The 27,084-nt window shown below is 45.0% G+C and overlaps 2 protein-coding genes and 1 long non-coding RNA gene across 3 annotated transcripts; 1 reads left to right on the forward strand and 2 right to left on the reverse strand.

Moving 5' to 3' along the window:
• Positions 1 to 415: 415 nt before the first annotated feature.
• On the reverse strand, positions 416 to 3,403 carry LOC128150311 (uncharacterized). The gene is made up of 3 exons (XR_008238021.1): positions 3,316 to 3,403; positions 2,378 to 2,613; positions 416 to 1,323 (listed from the first exon to the last, which is right to left on the reverse strand). It is a non-coding gene; the product is annotated as an uncharacterized LOC128150311 (long non-coding RNA).
• Positions 3,404 to 3,673: 270 nt separating this feature from the next.
• Positions 3,674 to 13,138, forward strand: SDE2 (SDE2 telomere maintenance homolog). Its single transcript, XM_052806380.1, has 7 exons — positions 3,674 to 3,828; positions 4,423 to 4,540; positions 6,699 to 6,810; positions 7,349 to 7,518; positions 8,233 to 8,344; positions 8,978 to 9,386; positions 12,403 to 13,138. The coding sequence occupies exons 1-7, from the start codon at positions 3,721 to 3,723 to the stop codon at positions 12,616 to 12,618; spliced, it is 1,245 nt and encodes a 414-aa protein (XP_052662340.1). The 5' UTR covers positions 3,674 to 3,720; the 3' UTR covers positions 12,619 to 13,138.
• A 9,581-nt stretch (positions 13,139 to 22,719) lies between these two features.
• Positions 22,720 to 25,880, reverse strand: LOC128150331 (left-right determination factor 2-like). Its single transcript, XM_052806447.1, has 4 exons — positions 25,616 to 25,880; positions 24,453 to 24,687; positions 23,376 to 23,615; positions 22,720 to 23,059 (listed from the first exon to the last, which is right to left on the reverse strand). Exons 1-4 carry the CDS (start codon positions 25,878 to 25,880, stop codon positions 22,720 to 22,722), a joined length of 1,080 nt encoding a protein of 359 aa, XP_052662407.1.
• Between the last annotated feature and the right edge of the window lie 1,204 nt (positions 25,881 to 27,084).

The raw sequence follows: 27,084 nt of genomic DNA on the forward strand, positions 1-27,084 counted from the left end.
TGATGGTTCCAGGTAGAGATGTTCTAAAAACTCTGTTCCACATTAAATCAAATAATAGATTTTAAGCAGAAAATAGTCTAGTCTAACACACTGCATATTATAGGCCACAGAACCACACCCAATAACTCAGGCATCACACGCATGGATATCAGAATGAAATAAGAAAAGGATAGGTAGTCTCATCTCTTAAATTACGTCAAGATAGCAGGAAGTTTTAAAGTCTAGTCTTGGTCCTTCCACTGTCTTGAGAAAGCAGTATAACCAGTTTGCCTGAGTGTCACTGTTTAAAAAGTTGGAGTACTTACTTATCCCACAAGGGTTTTGTCAGGTTTAATTAATTATGTCTGTAAAATCCTTTCTAAATGAAAAGTGGCAAGCATGATTTATTAATTAAGTCTAAAACACCACTGCAGAATCAGAGACTGATCATTGTTTTATCAAGAGAATAACATTTCTAATAAAATACATTTCAAATGGGAAATTATAATAGCAGCCTTTTTGACTTATTTAAACTTTTTTGTGAGGAGCAAAGCAATAGACTTTTGATGAGTTCTAGGAATAGAAGTGTAATCAAGAACAAGAGAGACAGGAACACTCGCCCACCGACATTCATGTGGCACTAAACGGCATTGCATAAATCATGAGAATGGGGGCTACATACCTAGCACTGCTGTAGGACCAAGCTGACAGAAGACTACTCCTCTGCCTATTAGATGTCACTTGCTTGTAGCCTGGCTACGTGCAAGGATCTGCGCAAGTCACCTAGATATAGCCACCCACAACCGACCACGGCATTAGTGGCCCAAAACTACCTATAAGATGGCAATGTATGATCTACAAAGGGCCTGATTTATGGCAGTGTGACGCTACCGCTGCCAGCTCTCATGCTCACAGGTGTACCAACAGCTACAGCCTGTATCCGCAGGCAGAATCCAGGTGTCAGTTATGAATGACAGCTGTCATTGATGTACACCTCCTCTCGGGGTGCAGCGGGCCCTTTGCTTTGGTCCTCTTTTCCCTACGACGGCAGCTGTGTTAGCTAAGGTGCTCCTCACTGGGAAATTAGAATTCAGTCGGTGCTCAGTAGGGCCAGGAATCCACCAGCAGAGATAGAAGAGTAGTTTGAAACATTCAGAAAAAGTTGTGGATTGAAGGACCCGTGAATGACACCGGTTCAGCACACCCACTGGACAGTCAGTCCCGCAGCCCAGCTCTTTCCCGGACAATTACTCCGCCTGCACTGGCGAGCTCCACACCCTCAGCGCCGGTGGCCAGAGTTTCAGAGGAGGAAATGAATCATGCCCTCGGAATGCAACTGAAATCCTGCAGATCCGAGAAAATACTTATTCATGTGCATTTGTACACGTGCATACCTCATACATTGCCAGTTACATTTCGATCAGATACCGCATATGAATAAGAATACCCCAGATCTAGTGGTATTTAATATTAGGTGGCATTCCAAAGATAGGGCACGTGATTATAAGTGAAACAAGCGGTACCACATGACTTAAAATATAACATCAACTGAATTTGGGCCCAATCCAGCACAAAATAACCACCGCTTTTCCAGGCTACACAGACATCAGGTTTGAATGGTCACACTGCAGCAACATGACACATAATTTGGAAATATCAACTTGTTATAGAAAGACAGTAAGGGATTGTCTAGACTGGGTCAAAACGCTGTGCAGAAACATTTTAGCTAAAATTAATACAGCATAAGAAAGGGTGAGCCAAGTTTGATTTGTAAGTTGGCCATGGCAAGCCCATGGGAAGATCTCCTCAATTAAATTATTACTAATTTGTTTACATTTGCCTGTGAAGTTCCCAATTCTGGGTCACATCACCTTTCTGCCTCTTTGTTTCCCAGCTTCCTCCTTTTTTACCACATCAACTTAAGACGACCAGGCATGAGAGCTACCTCTCCATGCTCACGCAGACCTGGCCAAGCAGCATGGCTCTTCCGCAAGCAAAAAGGTTGAGACGGCCACAGCACCAAACTTTCTGGAACAGCCAAGCACCTCAGACACAAGCCCCATCTTTTTAAAGTGGCGTCGATACCTAAGACCTGGATGTAGCCGCAGGCTCCAACATAGGCGCCAGTCTCGCTTGCTAACTGGGGATTTTCAGTGTGGCAGGTGCATCCCTGGCAGGGGACCCCCCCCTTGGGCAGGGGCAGAGCTGAAGCAGGCAGATGATGCCATGAGCAACGGTCCTTGCCCATGCTGCTACTCCACAAAAAGGCACTGCAGGTAACGTCGCTATTTGGAAGTAAGGTGACAAGTGTATCGCGCTGCAGATCTCGGGGCAGCCCAACCACGTCTTCACTAGTGTTTGCAACAGTTCCCACCAGAGACAGCTGGTCGTGACCTACCTTCAAATATCCTCTAGCTGGATGGTTATGTTGAAGACATGGAGGAGATTTGAAGCCACCAAAGAATGCAGTAGTTACGTGGCCTGGATCGCCATCACACCTCTGTACGCGTCCTTTCCTGGGGAGGTAGAGGTGTGCATTTTCTTCTAACCAATTCTTCAGTCTCCTGCTTACGGGTAGTTACCGCATGTCATGAAGAGCTGAGTGTGGCCTCCTGCTCCAGCTCAACTTTCACCCTGATTTAAAAACACGTTATGTGACTATGTAACTGAATCTGCCCCAAACATCAGAGTTTGGGGCCTCTCCCCATCCATATGCTAAAATGCATGTAGGAATAAGCAAGACAAAGAAGCCATAGAGATGGAGTCCATCATCCTGCAAGTCCTTACATGAAATTTGCACCATATTTGATTGGACAATTAACAGCCGCACATTTCCATTACGTCTTACACTTGCAGTGCTTCGCCATGGAAGCGCTGCCCCTTCCCAGCCGCCTGAGGTGGCATGAGTATTTCCATTCTCATGCTGCCGCTGCCGCCACCGCTACTAAAACAGCAGGGAAGACGAGCTTGTTTGGAGCTGTGGTCCATTTTGCTTGCTGTTACGTCCTCACAGAGTCGATGTGACAGGTTGTAAAAAGCCTTTACGACCTGGTAGGCTGCACATAGCGGTCTGAATGAGAATTATAGGGCTGCCTCGTGTAAAAAAGGTAAAGGACAGAAACTGCTTCCCGGGATGGTTTCTTTTATCGCTTATGCTTGGAGACAGGGATGCTCCAACAAACAGTGCTCAAGGCCATTTCCTAAAACAAGACACCAGGGCACACATGGAAATGGATTCTCATTTAACCTTACATGTATAAAATGATAAATTGGGTCCCTAAGGACTGAAACGTCAGACCGACTCCAGAGTTTCGAATATAAAAAAACACAGGTTACCTTTCAGGTGTAAAACTGGTCCCTAAAACAACTGAAACATCACATTGACTCCAAAATATCAGAAATACAGGTTGCCTTAAAGTCTGGGTTGAGCCTCCAGCACTTAAAAAACCACCAAAACAAAACAAAACAAAACCACAAAAAAGCCCCCAAACCGATCAACTAGGAAATCTTTTAAAACTCCAATTAGGGGAAAAGCAGCTAACAGCAATTAGCAGCCTATTCGAACCGCATCGCCAAAGCGGGGCGGGCGGGGCTGAGGCGGGGGCGGGGCGAGGAGGGAGGCGGAGCCTCCCTCCTCGCCCCGCCCCCGCCTCAGCCCCGCCCGCCCCCCCGCGTCACCTGACCGTGCGCCGCTTCCGTCACAGGCGCAGGCGCAGTGGCCGTTGGCGTCGCCGTGGAGCAATGGCGGTGCTGGTGCGGGAGCCGTTGGCTTCGCGGGCGCGGCCGTGGCCGCTGCCCCCCGGCGGTGGTTCGGTGCGCGGCCTCCTCCGCGATCGGGCTCGGGCGCTGGTGAGTGAAAGGTGGGAGGGAGAAACCGGTGGCGTCCCCGCCTCAGGCCTCGGGGCGGGGGGATGGTGCTCCCGGTACCGGAGGGGGCTAGCAGGCCTCATGTCTGCCCTCGCCCCTGTCCCGCTCGCCGTCAGGGCTACGGGGAGAGGGCACTGAGGGGGCTGTCTTGTGTCGCGACTGCGGGCACGCTACTTCTCGTTGCTGTCGCTTAGCTGAGCAGGAGGGTTGGTTGTAAGAGAATCCTATAGTCTCTTACACATCTTTTATATATATGTGAAAGATCAATCTTAAATTCTTTACAGTTCAAAAAATGTGGCGTTTGTTTTTAATACGGCGTTTGAACGTTTAGTGTAAATTTTCCCGTAGCATGGCTTTTCCCTATCCGTGTTTACAAGCTGATTTAGACTGTGTTTAATTCTTTGGTAAACAGGAACTAAAAGCACCACAAAGAATGTTTATGCTCTTAAGATCGTCTGATTTTTGTTTGCGTTCTGTTCCTGTAGGAAGGAGGGAAACATAACTCCTTAATGATCTTTTTTGTCAGAATGTTTCATTTTAAGTCGATTATATGACTCAATTTTGCTGTTTTTTTAGAATATTCCTGAAGAAAGCTTGTATGTGAAATGTAATGGACGACTGGTTAATGATGAAGATGTGTTGCAGAATGGAGCCGTTTATAGTCTGGAACCAAGACTTTGTGGTGGAAAAGGAGGTTTGTTGCTTAACTGCTTGTTACCAATTAAAAAACTTTTGTTATACCGTAGTCTATACTGATAGCAGCAGTCCTAATCTATTAGCAGATCTCTTGTAACGTGGATGACTGTGATATAACGTCTCTGAGCTGAAACCAAAGTCGACATGCAAAGCTGAGAGTTGACCAGGGAAGCTGCAGTTCAGCTAACAGCTTTGCTGGCGTACCTCTTCGCACCCCTGGTCAGCTTAGCTCTATTAGTAGAAATCTGTGACATGCATCAGAGTGACTTCAGAGTTGAAATTGTGTTTAAAAGCACCTGGCTTCTTCGGCTCCTAAGTTTCATTCGTGGTCACTTAGGACAAATATTCCAGGTACAAATAGTCTGTGATTTGAATACATTATGTGACCTAACTGATTTTGTCTTCACTTATTTGAAAAAGCATGTAAATGCCAAGATCTCAGTAGCCTAAGAACTAAAAAATTCAGTCTAAGCTAGACTCCTTATATTGACAAAATATTTTAACTGCGTTGCTGAAGGTGTATATTAATCGTATAAAATGATGCAGCCCCTGACAATGTGGACATTCCCTAAAATGGAATATGACAGGTGAAACAAGTTTAGCAGAGTATTTGAGTGTAATTGGAGTCAGTATGTTTGCTTTTTGAATCCATTTTTCCGGCTGTTGCGCTAAAATGCTGAATAGTTGTGCAACCTCGCATCAGACTGCAGCTCATCTTACTTTGCCTTCTTCAGTTTTAGGTAGAACTGGAAATAAATATTGTTGCGATAGCTTATGAGGTATTTTGGTTTCTTTAAGAGCCCTAAAAGTGGTACACGTGGTAGAAGTTCATAGTATAGGATGCTTCTTCCTCACCTGTTGTCCACCAGCTTCAGTTATCCTGGGATGACACAGGATACGCATTCTGTGATTCACTCTGTGTTATTGATGTGCCATTGGGGTCAGTTTAAAATTGTTCTGTAACGATTTTGTCTGATTTCTAAAGTGTTCCTTTTGTTTTGACTTTATGACTTAAAATCCTGATAAAAACAGGGAAACAAACACAGGTCAGAACTATTGAGACTTACTGTGTAATCTCAAGGGAACAGAGATTATGCAGGTTTAGAAGAGAACTGAGCATTTTATTATCAGACCTAATTTAGCACCTGCAACCTTAGTGAATGCATTGCTGTTGATTTTGGGGAACATAACCTGGCTAGGTGTAGCAGCTAGGCCCACATTCTTCACAATGTAAAATTCAATGGCATGTTTCATGAGTTACAGAAGTTCTCCTCACTAATGGCAGCACTTTGTTTTATTAGCTGAACACAATACTTTTTCTGCCTCGTGATATAGTAGGCTGTCTGGATTGGTTACTGTTTGTAACACTCCTTAAAGGTACTTTTGGGGCACAGAAGAGTATAGATTTGTCCAGCTTCTAGTTAAAAAACCAGTGATTGGCACTTTCAAATTGCTTGAAGGATTATATTAATATTAATCCATATTGTGTTTCTTTGAGGTAGTTAAACAAGTGTCTTTCTCCAGCTGGGGACAAAATTAGATGGGACTGAGTGAGAGAAGTTAGCAATCTTGCCTATGAGTAATTAGTGGCTGAGGAGTGTGTAGAAACCTATTTTGGGGGGCTCTCCAGCATAACATTGTACATCATGATTGTCTTGATGAAGCGGCTAAGGTTGTCTCCTAAAAAAGTTATTTTGTTTTTTGTTAGAGTTTTTGAAAAGGGAATTTAAGTTTGGCAGGGGCTAAAGGGGCTTAAGGGAGAGGTATATCCTGGCTAAATTAGAAAGAACCCAAAATGTTATCTTGAGAGAAAAAAGGTTGCAAACCATTTCGCTGGGGGAGTCCAGAAATAGGCTTTCATGTTAGAAGTGCTGCACAGGTTCTAGTAAATCTGGAGTTCATCTGGTGTGATATCAGGAGCACAAAATTAGATGAGTGGTAAGCGCTGGATACCTTTTTTCACTTAGTGTTTCAGCATTTCACCCAATGACAATTGTCCAACATGTTGCAACTTTCAACTTACACTTCAGTTGCATCAAGGGAGAGAAAAGTGTTGAATTCACTGTATTCTTTTTCCATAATTAATTCTTTTGTTGTGTACTAGCTCATCTTCATTTGTTTCTGTTTAGCTAATTCTTGATTACTTTTTTCCTCAGGGTTTGGGTCTATGCTGCGAGCACTTGGTGCTCAGATTGAAAAGACAACAAATAGAGAGGCTTGCCGAGATCTCAGTGGAAGGAGACTTCGAGATGTCAATCACGAAAAAGCGTAAGGCATTTTCTTAGAAGCTAGAATTATAAAATAAACTGACCATGTAGTTCACTGTTAACAAAAGAGGTCAAATGACAGGCTGTTGTAGCAATGAAATTTTATTTTGAATACTAGAAAGAGCACAAATGAAATCTTAAGCACAGATGGACTGGAAGCCAACAGCATTCTTCTGCCTTTAATTCTATTATTGCAAAATAGGCGTGATTGTACTGCAGCCTGCTTCTGAGGGACTGTTCTGTGCCTCTTAGATTTCTCATCTGGAATTCTCACAGTTCTCTCTGAAGCTGCAAGACCATTATATTGGGGATATGTGACCTTACTGCTGTTTCTGGCTTCCAAAATAAACTTTACTCTCTTCTCTGTAGCAGAATCCCTATATATTCCTTCAGTAATTCCGCTGGGTGTTGTTAGTTGTCTTTTCCCATTGTCTCCCGTCCTGGCAGGTGGTAGAAGCATTGAGTAATTGCAAAGCAACAAACTGATATTACATTAGATGCTGGAAACACTCCCATTTTCATGGTTCTGTCACCTGCAGGATGGCTGAATGGGTGAAGCAGCAAGCAGAACGGGAAGCAGAAAAAGAGCAAAGGCGCTTGGAAAGGCTGCAGCGGAAACTTGCGGAGCCAAAGCACTTTTTCACAAATCCGGACTACCAGCAGCAGTGTCATGAAATGGCTGAGCGACTGGAAGATTCAGTCCTTAAAGGTATTGCAGTTTAACCTCACCTTCTCTCCTCAAAAAATAAAGTGAACTAAAAGTCCCTATAGCCTCACTCCGGTGTGGAAATTTAAAAAAAAAGGTGCTGACAGTAACTCTTTCAATGGAATGAAATTTAAATTCCAGTAAAATTTGTTGGACTTCATTTTTCCTCTTTGGCTACTGCTTTTCTTAAATTGCGTTGGAACAGTGTAACACAGATACAAGTGATGCTTCATCTTGCTGTGCTATAGTGTCATCATAATAAAAACAAAATTCTGTGAAGGTAGTGTTGCTAGTTCAGCTGTAAGAATTATGTAATAAGTTTCAGTGAAATGATAATATATAAATAGGTCTTACTAGAAATAGAATCTAACTACAAAATACCTTGTTTCACTTACTGTTTTTTGTAGTTAGTTACCCATGCAGGGTTCCCTTGCTGGCAGCTTGATAGTGAAACTTGAGGTTGAATGGGATGTAGAAACTGAGAGTTCAGTTCAAGAATCCAATTTTAAGATTGACTCCGTGCCTTAGTAGAGCAGTGTAAGAAAGCTTTTGCTGTTACTGAGTTTATTTCGAAGTTTTGAGTCTATGTAAATGTGCACCAATAGTGATTATTTTCAGCTGGTGTTTTAAATTGCATCTGAAATTAAAAGGTAAGTAGAATTTACAATATATGTGAATTGTGTACTGATGAAGTAGACTTTTAACTTTGTTTTAAAGGATTGCAGGCCACTTCAAGCAAAATGGTGTCACCAGAAAGTGGCAGTAGTCGGAAGCGTCCAGGTGAACCTGGAAAGAATGGAACAAAATCTCGAAAAAGAAAATGTTTTTGGTAAGTATTATGACTCTCTTAATACTCAAGTATTAAGCCTTGAACAGGATGACAGGTTAGGTGCATACAAGCAAGCAACATCTTATTGGAGATGTAGACTTAAATAGTAAAATTAAATTGAACTGATTAAATTGGAGAACTGAAAGTAAATCTTTATGCATTAATTTAATTCTGTCCCAGCTGAGCAGACGAACTTTATTTGCAAAAACAGGCACCTTTGCCTGCCCCCCCCACTAATACAGTTACATTCTGTATACCTCTCATGTCTTTTTTTTTTTATTAATGAATTAAATATACAATGAACTAAAGAAAGATTATTATTTTTTCCTGGCATTTTTCACCTAATGTGACATGAAAGAGAAGTCTTAATGATTCCAGCGGTGTTTGGAATAGCAATAGGTAGGACACATTTCTGTATTGGGAATGCTGTAAAAAGATACCTGTTTTCTGGGGATGTTGGGTCCTGTTCAGTTTTAGCAGCTCTTCCATTTACTAAACTATCCTAAGTAGCTGCTACAGTAGTTCACTGCAGCTCCCTGAAGTGAGTTTTGGAAAGAAAGTGTGACAATAAAAATAATTTTTTAAAAAGTGAAAGTAGATTAATATTCATTTGTAATGTACTGCTTATGCCAGGCTGGGATTGGAAGGATTGGATGATCCTGACAGTTCGGATTGTGAGGATGACAGCGAAGATGATTCCCCACATGCATCTGATGGAAGTTGTCCGTCAGGCAGCAGATATAATGAAAATGCTGGAAGCTCAAATGAATGTTCAAGCAGCTCTCTGGATTTGGTAGAGGATAGTCCAACTACCAGTGCAACTGAGAAACCACTGGAGCAGCCAGAATGTACTGGAAGAGATCTGCAAGGAGAGACACACACAGGTGGGCAGGCTGAAATTCCAGCTGAAGAAAACGGCAAAATGACAAAGCCCCTGAAGGAAGAGGCCCAAGAAAAGAATGAAGTAACCCAAGCTCCGAAAGAAGAGGAGCAAGAAGATATTTCTTCTAAGGCACAGGAAACAAACCAGTCACAGAGCACAGTAAGTATGAACCACTACAAAATGTGATACGTCTTTTTCTTCAGCTGCTTTTACTCAATCAGTTTTCCCTTTGTGGATCACAGAAAAGGGGAGGGGATTTGTATCCGATGACTTCAGCGTGTTAGATGTACATGCTTGAATTAGAATCATGGTCTCCATAAGAAGCTAAGAGAATCTCCAGAGTTTGATTCAGAGCACAAATCCCAAGGTTAAAAGGAAAAACAGCTTACCTGAAGATTCATCGTAGGACTTCTGAAAATGGAGTGTAGCAAGTTCATGGAAACTGCAGCCAAAGGCGGCTCTTGGTTGACAGTGTCTCCATAGAGAAAGCTGAATTGTGGTATGGTAGCATTGTCTTGAAAGATGCTAAGTAGAATGGGTCAAGGAAGAACTTCATACGATTAAGATTTTAATAGTCTAGAGTTTCTACTGGGATGCAGTTGCCCTTGGCTGTCTAGTATTGTCTTTCCTGAGATCCATGTTTCTCTTGAGGTTTTTTTGTTGGTTTTTTCCTCCTTCTACATAAATAGATACACTCTGGACCCAAAATTCTTCATTGAGGGGAAGAAAGGAAAAAACCCTTTTGTAGGATGAAAGACTCATACTGATTCTTTTTGACACATTACCAAACACTGTCCAATTTGACTAATCTTACTTACAACATAATTTGACCTTAATGTTTATAATTGGCCTCAGTGTTTAAATTAGAAGTTGTTCCAAGTAGACACCCCCTGAACCAATCAGCTGATCAGTCTTTCTCAGTTTTTATTATAAAAAGACTTGAGTCTAGTTCATAGAGAACCTTAGTAGTCTGCTGCAAGCTTCGGTTCTTCATTGACCATCGAAAGTCTGAAAGCAGCAGCTCCTTCACTAGAGAGTGTAAATGATGGGCCTCATCTGAACTGCAAAGGATGGTGGAAGAGTGGTTTTAAAATGGATCATCTGGTATGTCTGCGGTGGAAGCAGGCCTGTACTGTTGCCATACCATTATCTCTGCTGGCAATCTGGGTTGGTGTCACAGCCCTCAGCCAGATCAGAAGCAGTGCTGACCGTGAGGTTCCTTCTCTGGTGATTGACAGGAGGATGGCTGGGATTCTTCTGCTGAAGAGGCTTTGGATCCGTCTTCCAGCCAAGAGGGAGCGTAGCTTTTCCCACTGAATTGATGAAAGCCCAACTAATAATTGGCAGTAAAAGGTGCCAATACTTGTGCTTCATTGCTCCTTGCATAATATTACTATTAAAAATCTTTAGGGGTAATGAATGTAGGATTATTCTAGCAATAAAACAAAATGTGGCTTTTTTTTCAGGCTAGGGAGTTGCTTGGACTTTCTGCCTTTTTTCAGCTTGAGCAGAAAGTCTACCATCAGCTGCTACTGCTAGTGACTGAATTCTGATAAGTGAAAGTTTAATACAGTTAAATGGAAAAAAGACCAAGGATGTAATCTGATAAATTAGAACCTTACCATCTACTGTACTATTAGAGCTGGCAAATTTTAAACAGGATGTTTACCATTCTTCACTGTTTACCTTTTCCTCAGTATTTGTGAAACTGTCTATTCCTAGAACAGGAAACTCCACCAATGCTGTGGCAGATTGTTATTGCAGCTGGAAATATTTGTATAATAGTCCTTGATGGATTTTTTTTTAATTTTTTTTTTTTTTTAAAGTAGGATGAGAATAATGAGGCAACCAGTCTTTTTTTGTATGCTTAGCAGGACAAAGGTTCTAATTCTGCTAGCATTAATTGTTTTTGCTGAGTTTATAATGAAGTGGGCTCATTCCCACTGCTGGTATTACTTGCTCTGAAGTCTCTTTGATAACTCCACCATGATATGTACCATAAGACTAATATGTGCTTTTAAGTATTGAACTAAATGGGCTTAGATTTTTGTGTCCTTTTTAGTGTGTTAATGTTTAGTGTGTTAGTAATTCCAGCATTTTAGTTATTCAGTCTTTGCCCATGTTCTTGTGTGGACAAGGCCCTGGGCTTGGACTAGACGATCTGTAGAGGTCCCTTTCACCCTTGATTATTCTGCAAATATACTAATTTCATTTTAAGATTAAATTTTAATCCCTTTTCTTGTGGCAGGATGAGGTGAATTTCAGAACTTGCTTTTTGGTTAACCTTACTAAAAAGAGGGTGCTTTTATATCTATTTCTATAATTACAGTGTAACTGCATTAGAAATAACTATTCATCCTCCTTCCTGTTACTGCTGGGGGTGTGCTGGTTATATTCTACATCAGGCTAAAAAGGGGCTGTTAGCTTTGCTGTGCCTCTGGAAGCCAAGGTTGAGCTACTGAACTGCTAGGTGAGATGGTGGGCTCTTCTTTTTAATTCAGTTTTCTTGAGAGTACTTAACTTCTGTGGGGATAAAAACAGTGTCGACTATTTTGTCTCCAGAGGAATAGGATTAAATATTGCCACTTATTTTTTTTATTTTACTTTTTCAGCATTCCTCTATTGCAGGTAGAATATGTTATTTGTAGTGGCATAATTTTAAAAGTTCAGCAGTGTTCATAATTTAAAATGACCAGTGCTTCTGTCTTGGAGGCTGTGTACATTGCAAGCCTAAGCACATCTTCAGCTTGTCTGGACATGTAAGAGTGAGCCTTTAACTAGCTAGCAGAGGCACTGTGAGGAGTAGAATTGTAGCAGCACAGTTGGACACCAGGTACAAAGCTCACCTGGGCATTCACCCTGCTCTTGGGTGTGTTACTTCTGCTAAAATTTGCATGTTTTACAATTACGCTGCTAGCTAGCTTCAATTTGCTTGTACATGATGCAGTAATACTTTGCCTGGCTAGCGTAAGTACCGCTAATAATGAGAATATCCAACATAATACATATTGAGACATTGCTCAGCTTTATTAAGTAATTAGGAGTTTGAGATAATCCTAATTGAAGGTCTTCCATAAAATGAAGCATTCTGTCTATACTTGTTTCTCCACTCCCCCCCCCCCCCCAATCAGGAAGAAAATAATAATAGTCTGATGGGATGTTTTTCTCTTTGCAGGAGGTGGAACCAATAGACCTACTGGCATTCAACTCTGCTACTGAAATGGAAGCCCTGGGTTTAGATAAACTGAAGATGGAATTGATGTCATTAGGACTGAAATGTGGAGGCACTTTAAAGGAAAGAGCAGCAAGGCTTTTTTCAGTGAGAGGTCTGTCTAGAGACCAGATCGATCCTGCCTTATTTGCAAAACTCTCTAAAGGGAAAAAAAAGTGATTTAAAAAAAAAAATTATTTTGTATCCATGTGCTTTTAATTTTTTCTTACTCTGTTGTCATTCTGTACTGCCACATATAATTCTTTGGCATCCCTGGATAGTTTTTGTTTCTATTCTTGGTGAAGTTTGATTAATGTAACACAGAGTAAGTTGCTAGATAGTGAGTTAGTTAATGCATTTAATACGATCAATATTAAAGGAGTGAAACTACTGTCTTTTGATAAGCTTTACAAATGGTTGTAACAAGTCTTAATGCAACAGGTAGAACAAACTCTCTGTATATGGAAAGAAATAACCTGAATGTTTTCTGGAAAATGGTTGTATGACACTGTCATCACCTATTTTAAGAAAAATAGCAATTGTTTCTTAGCTTTATATTGAATCTCCTTTAATGTGCATTCCAGTTAGGGCAGTTACAACTGTCAAATTAAAAACATTGAACTTATGATTCAGGCTTAAAAGCTGAAGTTTCCTTAAATAAAAAGAACATTTTTATATGGATGAGATCAGTATAAATAAAGATGTTGTTCTGTGAGTTTCTTTGGGATGTCAGGTATTGGTATGATACAAATGATTAACATGTGTAAGTATTTCTTTTAGAAGAAATTAAATAAGGGTATTTACTTATTTTGCTCTGGAAAAGTATCTGAGTGAGGGAAAGGAGAGAATCACATCCTTAAGAAATTAAAAAGAATACGCTTGCTGGCTGCTGAAGGTGTGTAAGATAGAGTGATCATCTGAAGCTGAACGGGAAATTCAGGATGTGTTTTTTTAATTCTTTGCCTATGGTAAAAACAATGGAATGGTCTCCCAAGGACTTAAATATCTGCAGTGGTGGTGCTTTATCATAGAGCAGCATCTGACATCTCAGTACTGGGAGTTATCCTGTGAGGTGGTGAAGGCCCCTTGCTGGAAAGGCAGCATGTTTGCATGACTGTGGGTGCAGCTGCCGCTTCTCTGGCTTGCGAGGCTTTCAAAAAATATTTAGTTCAGTGCCTCACATTTCAGATTTACCACCGTATGCTGGAGAATATTATGTTTATGATCTGCTTATCTGATTTTCTTGTAGAGATGCTTGAAAAATATTTTATCTCTCGTGTTCTGACATCATACCATCCATTTATCTGTTTTAAAGTTTGGCTCATAAATTTTTGAATTGCAATACTGGCAGGAAATGGGCTCCAAACGCTAGGAAATCACTTCACTTGTGTGGTATTTAATGTTTCTGACATGAGCAGCTTGTATCTGATACTTCAGTCAGTTTTGCAGTCTAATGACCGCTCTCCTCAGAAGCTGTTTTGTTCATGCTTGGGAGTTTTGGATTGAGGGAGGGTGTCAAAGCTCAAGGATTTGTCCCTGACAGACTCTGCAGGCAAGCTGTTGGGTCGGTGGTGGTGGTGCAGCCGCTCCAGCATGCTGGTTAACCTGACAGCTTGTCCTTCCCTGACCTTCCCGGACGCGCTTTGTTACAAAGGGACGCTGGAAGGCTCACTCCCCCCCAGGTTCGTGTGTGTGTGTCCTGTGTGGGTCCCCCTTCCGTGGGGGGGGACGGACACACGACCCACGCCGGCAGGTGTCGCTGCGGGCCCGGGCTGCGGGGCCCTGGCCCCCCCCCGGACCCCCCCCGGCCCTGGCAGCCGGCCGGGAGGGAGTTCTTGGGGTGTTCTGCAGGGACCCTGGTTTGGAGGAGACAGGGCTCGGCCCTGCTGCGGACAGGGGTGGGCATGGGGAAGTGCGGAATTTATTTCTAATGCAGCAGCTGCTGTCTAGGCAAGTCAAAAACACTGCATGTACTGTAGTTTTTCTACCCACAAGATAGATTTGAGAGCATTTACCTATTTGCAAGCATATTTGATGTGGTTAAACAAAAGTTCTTGGTATCCTTTCAGCTCAGTATCCCCAACTTCTAAATTCACATCCACAAGATAAGCTTTGTTAGCATCCTGAGGAGTTATGAAAAGGATGGGCAGGTATTTGCAGTGGTGGTAATTACGCCGTGACACACAAACCCAGCACTTGTGGATCTGTTTGACACAGTGTTCTGAAAACATAATTCGTGGCACTTGAGGGCTGAATTGTTAAAGCACATTTAAACTGTTCTCTGTTTACCTGCATGTGAGATCCAAAAGTAATGAACATAGCATTCTGCAGCTTATCATTAGTAAAATCTGGTTTATATGTTGAACAGTGACTTAAATGCAGCAAATGATCTAGTAGGTAAGAAGATGTTTGGTGGCAGTAAAGCACTTCGCATATCTGACAATCTGTAAGAGAGTCTTGGAAAATTAAAAAAAAAAGGGGGGGGGGGGAGAGAGATGTTGAGGCTCTGCACATCACATCTCATGGGGGTTGTGACAGGACAAGTGGACCCTGGGTAGAAAGGAAATGGGTTTTAGTGAATATATTTCATTAGGAAACTGGAATGGAGGGTACCTGGGAGGTCACCTCAACGTAATGAAGTTTTGCTGGTGTAAATGTGTCAGCTGGGAATGTTACATACCGGCAGCAGTCCCGCTTGGGTGGCAAGCCTTCGGTGCGCTTACAGCCAGCTCTCATAAACACGAGTGCATCATCTGGGTCAGGAGAGCCTTCAGCTGTATGAACACACTCAAGCTCCTCTGGAGTAGGGCAAGGATGGTGTGGGCCAAGACAGAACAGGCCAGTTTAATGACATGTTTTGGCAACAACTCTTGCCTAAGTTATTTCCCCTCACTGTAATTGCAGTCTTGCTTCGGTTGCACTGACGCAGCTATTTCCACGTCTACCCCATGTGTCACCCATTTGCCTTTTGTTGTTGTTGTGGGTTCCTTGTTAAACCCGATCAGTTCCCTGACGGGGCATGTGATGTGGCTCTCACAAATTTATGCCAGCACAACTGAAGTCGCATTGCACAGGGTAGGGAATAAACACTGGTTGGGGAAGGGGAACTGGGATGCTTTAAACCAGCAGTAGTGCTGAACGCATTATGGATGAACTGTGTCTTCAGTAGTGCCAGAATTAAAACATACACCCTACATCTGTGTTAGAGGACAACAGATTGTACCTTTAACCAGCTCCACACTTCGGCACATTTATTTGGGAGTTGTTTAGCTCCTGCTGAGCTAGAGGAACAAGTGCTTGCTCTGGGATCTGCCCATGTGTTGTGGTTCCTAGTTGTACCTTGTACCAGCTGCTAGGAAGACAATGAACTCCATCCCAGCTGAAACCAGGACACCACGTAAAGGGTTAGCCTAGAGCAATGCTGTGTCTGGAGAGCCGTACGGGCACTCGCTGGCAATGCTAGACTTTTCACGTGTCCGTAAGGCATCCTTCAGAAAATAACTGGATAACAAACAGGACTCGGACTGATCCTTCAACAGAACAGAAACAAGTAGGTGAAGTGCTTGAAGCTTTCTTAAGAATTTGGGCAAGAAAATAAAGAAGTTGACAAATACCAGTAAAAAAAAAGAATATAAACTGAAACCTTCCAACATCATATGGGCCGTTTCCATAGGACAGAATGGCCTCAGAATAGAGGTGGTCTTTCTTTTTCCAAGGATTAATGCAGCTTTGGATTTCAAAAGTGTTTCTGGTTGTAAATGCACCAAAACTGTGAACATCTTTCCAGAGAAAAGGTTCATGCTCCCACACAAACACTTCCCCAACAAGCAAGTGGTATGACTTACAGAATTCTTCTGAACTGTCATTTTAAATGCATTTCAAACATCTAGAAGATCTAGAGCACTGCCTCGTGCTTCTCTTGCTTTTCAGAGTTACTGACTGAAAAAAATTAGTTAGTGAAAACACTGGCACAAACCTGAGGGTGGGCTTTTCCTCACCTCATACAGATCCATCTATACCCTGGGAAGAAATGTGAGTACATATAATACACAAAAAATAGCAGACAACAGGGCAGGTCAGAGAGAGAAATAACTTGGGGAAGTTTAGAAAGATCATCACCAGCAGACACGGTGACAGCTGCCAGCCTTCAACCAAAAGGCTCCCTTCCCATTTTCCTCACCTGCGCAGTCCTCCGCAACACGGACAAGTAAACGAGTTACTAAAAAGCCACTTTGGTGTTTTGACCTAGACAGCACTTTGCTGGAGTGTGCAGGAATTTCTTCCTTTGGTTTCCTGAGTCTGACAGCTTCTGCACTTGCTACTGTAGGTGGCACTGAACTAACGGTGGAGGATGTGTCCAGTTTGTGCAGCGCTGAGCAAACCCTCAGCCCTTTGAAGAAAATACCTGACCGGAGGCCCTGGCTCTGTGCCACGGTGCACAGGCATACGGTGCTGCTGCAGAGTGGGGATATTAGGTCACATTTATGTCATTCTGCCTATTCCAGAAACAGCCAAAATCGATCATTTTGATCCCCATGAAATTCATTCTTATCCAAGATTTTGCTTTCTGGGAAAACATTGACATTTTAAAGGTTTGTTTGTAGCAATGTCTATTCTCAGGAAGGTGCTATTTTTAAATCTTAAAGGTTCCTCCAAAACATTTAACGGGAGATGTTAAAGACCGCACCGCAGTTAGTTAACCCAGCCACCTCGCAGCCGGCTTTGCTTTCAGTTATAGCTGCGCAGTTAGGGTGGCTTTGCAGATTAACATACCTAATGGCACCTGACGGTGGGGAAGTGACAACTCCGCTGACCTCCAGCTGTTGAGGAGGGCCTGGGCAGGCACCGCTGCTTTCCAGCACTGCCAGAGGCTGGGCAGGCGCTGGCTGATCCAGGACGGTTAGTCTGGATTTAGACCCAGCAGCTGTCCCTGCCTGGGAAACGTCCCGGTGGCCTGAACGCATGTGTTGCCCGTCCTGCTTCTCCCCGCTGCGTTCCCTGTGTGTCTCTAACCAGGCACAAGGAGTCAGGAATTTACACAAAACTTGCAGCACAGAAAGGAGCAAGAAGCTCTTGAAAGACCTACTTGGGATGTACGGAAAGAAGAGCAGTGTTTATAAGGAGCCAGCCGGCTTGTGAAACATCTGCTGGAAATATTACACATTTTGGTGAAAACATGATGTCTAGCGGTTATAGATGGTACCTTATGACCTGTGTAGTATTGTATCCAGCATATGGTAACTAGCTGAGACCTCCTAAGGGTGACAGAGTTAACGGACTACTGGGATGGAAGTTGGCAGTCATCGGAGAGGTAGCGATTATGAACTGATTGCGTTCATTTTCAGCAAAGAGAAAACAAACTTTTAGAGGGGATACAGGTACTTAGACTTTCAAAGGGGCAGGTTTATCATCACTGAGAAAATTAGAAGAAGGAAAAATGTAAACAGAAAACCACAAATAAACATTAGGAGTGCCTTTAAAACAAAATAACTAAATAGCTTTTTTAAAAAAAGCCCTGATTCAGCAATTGTCAAAAGGATACTGAGAGCTGTGGTCTGATGACATTACTTTCAGGTGCCCAGTATCTGCAGATAACTATTTCCTGCCATGGTTAAAAACTGTTTCTTGGCTGTTCTGTACCTGCTGGTTTAGCTGTAGGAAATCCCAGCACCCACGCAGCTCTGGAGTGCCCTTGTACCCCTGGAGAGTAGGCCAGAAGACAGCAGTTGTGATTAGCTTTTTATTCTGTTTTACTCTGAAATGCACTGACATAGTGCACGCTGCTCTCCTGCACCTGCCCCAAGAATGGACAGAGGAGTTCAGGTCCCGGCTGCAAATCCAGCACTTTGCACAGGAGCTAATTTCACATTAAATTAATGGCAAAAATTGGGAGAAGTTGAGACTGTTAAGAGGCTCCTCTAAAAATATCAAAGTCCTGCGGGATCTCCACCTCCCGCCTTCTGTTTGCCCCGGGTTCCCCTTTCCCAGACTCCAGCTGTTCCCAGCCAAAGCCGGAGGAGCTCCCCTGATTATCACCTTTGCCGGGATGTGGATTGGGCATCCGACTTTCTACTTAGACTGGCAATTAGAAGGCTGCCCTGAAAGGCAAAGTGTCAGACACTCTTGGTAGGAGTTTGTGAAATGCAAAGGGGACAAAAAGAGAGAGGGAGAGGAAATACAGTCTCAGCGGCAGGGTAAAGCTGCAATTTCTCATAGATTTTGAAAGAAAATGGGAGAGCATCCTTGGTTCAAATGAAACCATGGAAGGATCAGAGCAATGTAACTCAGCTAGCAGTGGCATTTAATACAGCTGAAAACTTTTTTTCTCTCTCCTAAAAGGTAATGATAATGGAGAGAGAAAGTGCTGCTCTCCTGCCCAAGCCTTACTCATAAGAAAAGCTTTTGTGAGACCAATAGATTTCCCTACGTCCAGCTCCATTAAATATTGCAGGACGTCACGGATCGTGTTGTGAGCAGTGCCATGAAGGCAGGTCAGAGCTTACGCTCGTGATAAGCTTTAACTCGCACATGCTGCCACTGTGAACGCTTACACAAGAGCTTAACTTAAAGCGTGGGACTAACACTAACTTAATGTGAATGGCACACACCTCCTTCTTCTTGAGCATCACACGGGTGCTCTGCGCTTTCAGTAGTGCAGGAGGACACGCGATGTTTTAATGCTGGTTTTGCATCAAACATCTTTACATTTTTTGAAATCGTTTCTGCGTAGATGTGGTTCATTATGCTGCTGCACTGCTCTGCCTTTTTTGTTTTACAGTTCAGCATAAATGTTAATGCTGAACCATGCTGCTGCCAGGTGCCTTTCCTCAGAGATGTTCTGCCTTTCCTCAGAGACTCTGGTGCCGCTCAGACGGAAGGGATAACATGACAGCTTGACAGCCTTTGTATGCGTTACAAGTTGTACCGATATAAAAGCAGTGAGGTAGCACACAGAAAGTATCACAGTAAATGCAGCCTGTATTGAAGATGACAGGCTGGGAGATAATTTCCTGCAGCATGGGCTGATGTCTGAAAAAGCCCCAGGTGTGGCAGTATTTCATCCACAGCCTTCTGCCTAGAAGTCTGCGCTGTAGAAATCTCTGCAGCCTTCCCCACATCAGCCCGACCTCCGAGCCCACTGCATTTTCACTACAAAGCCAGCTAGAGTTTGAGGAGCGATGTCCTGTCCCCCCAAAAGCAGGGAGTCTCAGTCCAAATGTGGATTAAAAACTAGCCACAGCATCCATTATACAATAGCACAGCTAGATAATTTTCAATTAAGAAGCTTAATTTTTCAGCCACTTCAACAGATGACGGTGCTGCTGTGCACAGAGTCAGGGTAGGGAGGGTCTGGGCAATCCCGAGGGTCCCCAGGAGGCCCCATGTGCAGTTGCTGGGAAGGGACGGGGGTACAGACTGTGGGCACAAAGAGACGGGGACGCGAGGTGCCAGATACGGGTGTCAGTGATGCCCAGCCTGGCACGTAGCCACCCAGGCTATCTATGCTTATAGGTTTCTATAAATCACCTCTTCCCCAGGCCCCCCACTCTGTGCCTACCACCGGCCTCACGGCCCTGGACGGGACCACACACTGGGCTCGAGGGCTGTGAACGCAGCGGGGCGGTGGGACCGAGGAGGGAGATGCCGTCACATCTGTGCAGCTCCCCTAGCAATAAATAAGTATCCTTGCTGGTGGCAGGGCTGGCAGGGCTTGATCGCTCCCAGCTTTGTGCCCTGTCCCTGCACTGCAATACCCACAGTTCTCCCCAGAGTAACCCCACCGGGTCTCCTCGGCCACCGCCTCCCCCTCCCCATCTCCCCCGGCTGTCACACACATCCACACAGACCTGCTGCTCGCTTTTATGTACCTTGTGCTCACAGGACACCAAAGGGAGCCAGACGCAAAGCAAGGGGAGCCGGACACGGTGCAGGATCCTGGTGGAGGGGAGCAGAAGGGGGCTCAGCCCTTGCCCACCCCGCTGCTCCCAGCCCCGCATCCCTGCTGCGACACACTGCTCCCCGCTTCCCACAGCAGCCTGGCCCCGATCGCACTGGGTGGGATTTCTCCCAGGCCTGCGGGATGATGTCTGGAGCCTAAGTGCTGGAGAGAAGCCAGAGTTAATGCTCTTCTGTTCTCAGGCCAGAACCAGTTCAAACACTGTCTTCCCCAGGAGTGTGTGTGGACACATCTTAGGCTTTGTTCTTCAGGGTGGTAGCTGAGCTCATGGCCTTCAGGCTATGCCCTGCCCCGAGCTGGGTGGGGAGGAACTGGGGCTGAATGCCAATGCCATTACGTACTCATGAGAAGGAAACGGCCAGAGATCGATTGGGCTCATCCAGTTCTGATTCCAGTAACCCATGGTGCTGTAGCCCAGTGCCAGTAACCGGTGAGTCTGTGCTTCTGCCTTTTTTTCCTCCCCTTAAAGCTCTCCTTTTGCAACAGGCGTTTGCACAAGTGAAAGGTGCCAGCCTACCCACGGGCCAAGGTGAGGGCAGGGATGCGGGGGTGACCTCAGTCCTGGGGTCCTGCAGGGCAGCAGGGACATTTGACATCTCAGCCTTCCTGGTGAATGACCCAAAGCCACCGCAGGGACCAACGGGTCCCTCTTTTCAGCTGGTCCATGGCCCATGGCCACCCTGTCTAGCCAGACAAACTCATTTCCAAGCCTTCCCACCAGCAGTGGGTTCAGCCAGACCCCCAGGGACCACGTCCCACAGAGAGAAACAGCAGCGACCACTTCATCCCCAGAGCCACCGGTATCTCAGTAGGTTATGAACTGTGCAGAGGAGTCTGACACAAAGTGTGGTAATCACTATCATTAGTGACACCCTGGCCAGCAGTTCAGTACAGTTCAAAAAGGGATTAAACCACATTATCATTGCATTTCTCCAGGGGACGTGTTTGTTGGTCAGATGTCCGTAAGGAAGGGTCAGGGTTAAAACGCTTCACCTGGGAAGGGAGAGGGCAGGAGGCAGCTCATCTCTTTCTGCACCACAGCTCCAGTTGATTGCCTGCAGGTTCTGGCACTGCACTGCTGCAGCTCACACCAAGAGCATCACCTCTTGCCTGTCAGATATGTTTCTAGGTTTTCTCTTTAAGAAAGCGTTAACTCAAACTCCGCAGCAGCTCAGGGAGAAGTGCTGGCGGTGTGCACTCTGCTTCACCTGCCCATTCAGCCCAGTCCCAGTCCCTGCCTGAGTAGGCAAGCTCTACCAGAAGCAGGCAGGATTATGCAGGTAACTGAGAAGAGCTGTTACTGTGCGTATGTTTATAGGAGCTGGGCACTGGGGTACCTTCAGAAATATGACAGATTTTTTTCTCTCCACTTTTAGACCTAAGAATAAATATAAGCAAACACATGGCTACTTTAATAATGGTATTTTATTGTTGACTTGAGTTTGAAAGCATGCAAACTTGGAAAATATTCCTAAATTGAAATAACTGTAATACACAACCAGAAAAATAAGGGTCTGATTCTACAAACTGTTACTCACGCAAGTAAACCTAAGTCCTAATATTCCCATTGACTTCAGGACTACAAATTCTGCCTAAAACTGTGCTAAGCCCATGGAGCAGGGGCCAAAAATATAATCCTTTGACTTCCAGATAATGTTTTACATATGTGCATATATGTATATATGCATACGATACATACACGCATATATATGTTCCCTTGAGCTCTAAACATAGACAATACTTTATGTACATATATGTATGTATGTAGACGGTATGTATATATCCAATATGTATGTAGACAATACATACATATATTCATATACTATATATATGTACATGTGTGTATGCTTGTGTGAATACAATATATACATGTAAGTGCTTCTGCTCTCCAGTTCACCATAAACATGACTTAGACAGACAAGGACTAAAACCAGGAGTCTAAGAATGAAAAGCTGAACCCACCCATTACTTCTTCACCTGGTGATGATTGCTCCTCCTTTGCCTGTAGCTGTTTGCAACACTCCAGGGTGGGGACCAAAATAAATCGGACACAGCTCCATCAAATTCGGTGAAGTTTGGCTAGCATCAAGGGGGCCCTGAGAAGCGTTAGGCTCCATAGGTACCCCTCACATAGGTATATGTGAAGATGGATGCTGCTCTGAGCCCATCTATACAGACAGTGCCTTTAACTGCACCCTCTCTGCAGGGTAGTGGGGTGCGTGGGAGCTTTATCTCCGGCCCCACGGCTGGGGACCGGGGTGGCTCTGAGCAGGGCTGCAGGGAATCGGGGGACTGGGTGACCACCCTGGCTGGCCGCCTGCGTCTCACACCAGCGCCATGCTGTCCGTGACGCAGCTGCACTTCTCGACGATCATGTTGGGAAACTCGGCCGCTTCGATCTCTGTGCGGTTGCCCCTCTTGACGAGGTACATCATGGGGAGCGGGGAGCTCTCCGCCACGGCGCAGGTGCGGTCCCCGTAGCCGAAGCGCCGCAGCGGGCTGGGGGGCTGCAGGCAGCCCCCCGAGCACCGATAAGCCTGGTACCCTGCCGGCTCGATGATCCAGTACTGCGTCCAGGCGAGCTCGCGGAAGTTGACATAGTGTTTCTGCCGGCAGCAAGTAGACTTCCCCATCACCGCCTCCTCCTTGCAGTCCCCGGGACCCCTGCGTGCCAAGGGAGAAACAAGAACTGGTGCCATAACTGGAAAGCGGGAAGGTGGGAGGAATAATCCCCCCTGTTAATAGCAGGGGCGGGCCCTGAGACATGAAATGTGGGCCATGCTTGGGTTTCGTTTGAATATTCGGACAACACATATGGGGAGCGGAGAGGTGTGATTGAGCGAGCAGCAACTTTCTAACTCCTCTGTTCACAGCAGTTTACTCACAAGGGCAAGAGCTGCACGCCCTGCGTTGGCACACACGGTACAATAATTCAGGGGCAAAGCTACACCAGAGACAGTACTGATACAGGTTTACGTACCCATAGTCTTCCAAGTCGAGGGTGTAAAGCACCAGTTCAGGTTTGCCTAGGGCTTTATCCTTGGGGTCCTGAGAAGTGAAACGCACAGCTTTGGCCATTTCTGAGGCATGGCTGCCTACCCTTTCCCCTTCAATCCAGACCTCCAGGAACATTGGCTCCCGCCTCTTGTTTCGCAGCCAGTAATGCACGGCCTGTGTCACATCAAAGTTCTTCCAGCCTGACTCGCGTATAGGAACCAGCCTGTGCGATAAGGACTTGGCATTAGAGAAAAGCCCATCAGATAAAGCCCAGGCTCGCAGCCCTGTTATTGCAGCAGAATTATTTGCTTCCCGTAGATTGTCACATGCCTTGATTACACGATAATTTTTGCTGAGCGCTCTGGGCGAGCACCCATGGTAATTAACTCACACCTCAAAAAGAAGCATGCAGATCTAACAGACACTGAAGGCCTAAATAAAACCCTTTGTGCATGCTCATGTCAAGGCATTCATTCATGCTCATACAGAAATACGGCAGTGCAGGATTATATGCAGCCTCAGCATTAGTGACGACAGCTTGGTAAACACCACTACTCCCACCTGCTCCTGTCCTAGCTGCATTAAGGCCGTAAGTTTCTACCCATGCAGAAAATTGGTTTGATGTCTAATTCTGTCTTCAAGGATTGTAAAACTTCCACAGAGCTCAAAGCTACAGAATCAGATGCTTTTTGCATAATTTACTTGTTTATATCAGCTACTGAAATGGCCAATGGAAAGAATGCCAGCAGCCCGTAACCCACGTGAGTTAGAGCGAGGGAGAAGTGAACCAGGTGGAGAGTTTTAGAGGGGAAGACCTAGCAGTACGCAGCATTGTTTGACACAGAAATAGATTATTTCAACGAATCATCATATATTGCAGTCTTAACCTAATATCCGCTCTTACGAACTCATTCTGGGCTTAGAGGCTATAGAGCCTGATTCTACAGATGTAACCCCATCAGACTGACCAGAGGCACAAACACGTGACACCCAGAACCCGGCCCAGAGGACCCGTTCCCTGTAACTAGAGTCCTGCCTTCAAGAGACGTCCCTTTCTTACCTGGAGTCTATCAGGGAGGTCCTGTTGGTACCATCGTGCTGCCGTTGCACCCAGTACACGCTGACTCTGGCGTTGGAGACGGGCCTGTGAGACTGCTTGGCAGGCAGGTTTGCTCTGTCCAGAGGTTTTTTGAAGAGCTTCAGTTCAGCCATCGTCACTTCGCTGTTTTTAGGTATTCTGCCCTCCATGTCGAAGATCAGGTTCTGGCGCGTGGTGGTGTCAGAGTAGAGGACTTCTCCTGCCATGCCAGTGCACGTTGGGAACAAAAAAGGCAGCCTGCCATTGCCATCCTGGCGAGGAAAGCCCCCACACTTCGTCCACAATTATCATCACAACACACTCCTTCCATGCTCCCACATCGAGCCCTTGTGGCAGAGACAGCCACTAAACACACCTTTTCTAATGCATACTTGAATCAATGTCTTGCAAATGCCCTAATTCTTCTCCTACGTCTGAGTCTCTGCAAGGAGGAAAGAAGTCTCCTATATAATTTGACCCCAAATTGAGCAAACCCTGAAAGGTGCGCATCTCTTTGTGCCAGTGCTGGGTGTGAAAGCAGGAAACCGCACCACTTGCAATGAAAAAGTGTTTTCGTTTGCTGCCCAGGGTGCTGTGTATGTCTTTTGAAAGTGAAACAAGCTCTAAGTGTCCTTGTACAGACACCATTGTGCCTGTACAGCTGATTTCCTCCTTGATAATTTTTCCCAGACCAAAAAAAAGAAAAGGAGGGGGAGAGTGAAACATCCTCAAAGAGGTGTGATTCCTATTAGAGGACTTTCTGGAGTTTTGACCCAAAATCTGCAAGGTCTGCACTGTCTACTGACTTTTTTTTTTTTTACATCGTTTTTCTACCTGCCCAAAATGTTGCCTGGGTACCAAGGCTTTTCTATTCTATTCTATCAAGCGCCAGCAGCAGCCTGCTCTTTGCGACAACTGTGGGACCCCCTCTCCAGGTGCAAGGAGTTACAAGTGTGTGTTAATCTTTAAGATGCTGTTACATGCACTTCTTCTACCCAGCTCAGGTTGGCAGCCAGACCCAAACCTCATTCCCCCCGTGGGTTTGCCTCTGCCCGTCCTGTGGCCGGGTGGGTGAGCATGGGCAGCTTCCCCTGGCAGCGGCACAGGGCTTTGTGAGCTCCCACCAGTGACGGCCGAAATGTTACCTGTGTTGCCAGGGATCCCTCTGAGGATGCCGGCCAGGCTCGGCAAAGCTCGGCGCTTCACCCTGTGGCGCTTCAGCATGGAGATGTATTTGTTCTTTACGTGGTCTGGGATAACCAGGTCCACCAAGTCTCTCTTATGAAGTTTAGGGACCTCAGAGAGCCCCAGCCGCTTCAGCAACACCTCCTTGAACCCTTCCTGGGTAAACGCTCCGACCGTGATGACCAGGCAGAGCACGCAGAGCATCCGGGCGAACCTCGCATCCATCCTCCTCCGTCGGCGAAGCAGCCGCCTGCCTGGCAGAGATGAAGGGGGGATCTCCCCGGGGCTGCTCTCGGCAGAGATGTGGTGGCAGGCTGCCTGAGTGGGACCAAGTTTTATAGCCAGCCTTGTCCCACTGGCACAACAAATTCCACAAGTGGGGACGAAGCAGAGGACTTAAAAGGATCACTCCCCCGTCGGTAGACACATGCCAGTTTAACACCTTCATCTACTACAAAGTTAATACAAGAAGGTTTAGGGGAGCTTCAAGATTCCTTCACGGGGAATAAGTTTCCATCCTTTTTTAACTCCCTGTAAACTTTTGCCCAGAAAACGCCTGAGTGATCAGTGTCTCATGTTCAGCCTCGGTCAGGGAGGAAACACAACTGCAGAGTACATTGCTTTATGTACCACACCGTATGATTCTTAAAGGAAGCGGCAATCTTTACCGCAGGGGACTTGCTACCTAAAATAGCCAATATCAGTCAGGACAATAATGCTTTAGCTGGAAGTTCATCTTTATGGCAAGCATTAAAAAAATCATTTAAAATCTTTTTTTTAGGGGGTAGGTACCGCTTTGATCTCTGAATATTTGTATCAAGCGTGTGAATCAGGGCAGTGAATCACAGCAGTTGAATGGTTTATGGCCTTTTACGCTGCTTCTGAATCACAGAAGGTGGAAGATGCACAGGCCTGACATTTTAGAAAAATGTCCCATCACTCTTTATGGATTCCTGGGGGTTTTGTAATACTTGTGCTTAAAAGAAGGCGGCTTTATATAAAGGCAGATCACCTTTCAGTGAACATGAGAAATCACTCTGCTTTTCCACAGCGTGGATGAAGAATATTGGTATTTTGAAAGCTGTTAACAACCACAACAGAGAGCTGTCTCTGGAGAGAGAAGCCAACCTGGAGGCTGGCGGGGGGGGGTTGGATGTTTGCCTTGAAGTCAACCTTTAAACTTGAAGCTCACCTCCTTTGCTTCCCTGGCCTTTGCTGGCATAAGATGCGGAAGTCTATTTTTGAAACCAATCCCAGGAGAAGTGAATTGAAAAAAATAAAATGTGATCAGTAAAAGCGTGAAGGAGCGTGGCACTTGGGGCAGATTCTCATCCTCTTCAGCAGTAACATGCCTGAGCATACATACAAATGACTTCAGCATTAAAAGTCCTTTGGATTTCATATGTCTCTGTAAATGATTTAAAATTGG

Source organism: Harpia harpyja, chromosome 13 (genome assembly GCF_026419915.1).
Source record: "Harpia harpyja isolate bHarHar1 chromosome 13, bHarHar1 primary haplotype, whole genome shotgun sequence".
Classification (NCBI taxonomy): domain Eukaryota; kingdom Metazoa; phylum Chordata; class Aves; order Accipitriformes; family Accipitridae; genus Harpia; species Harpia harpyja.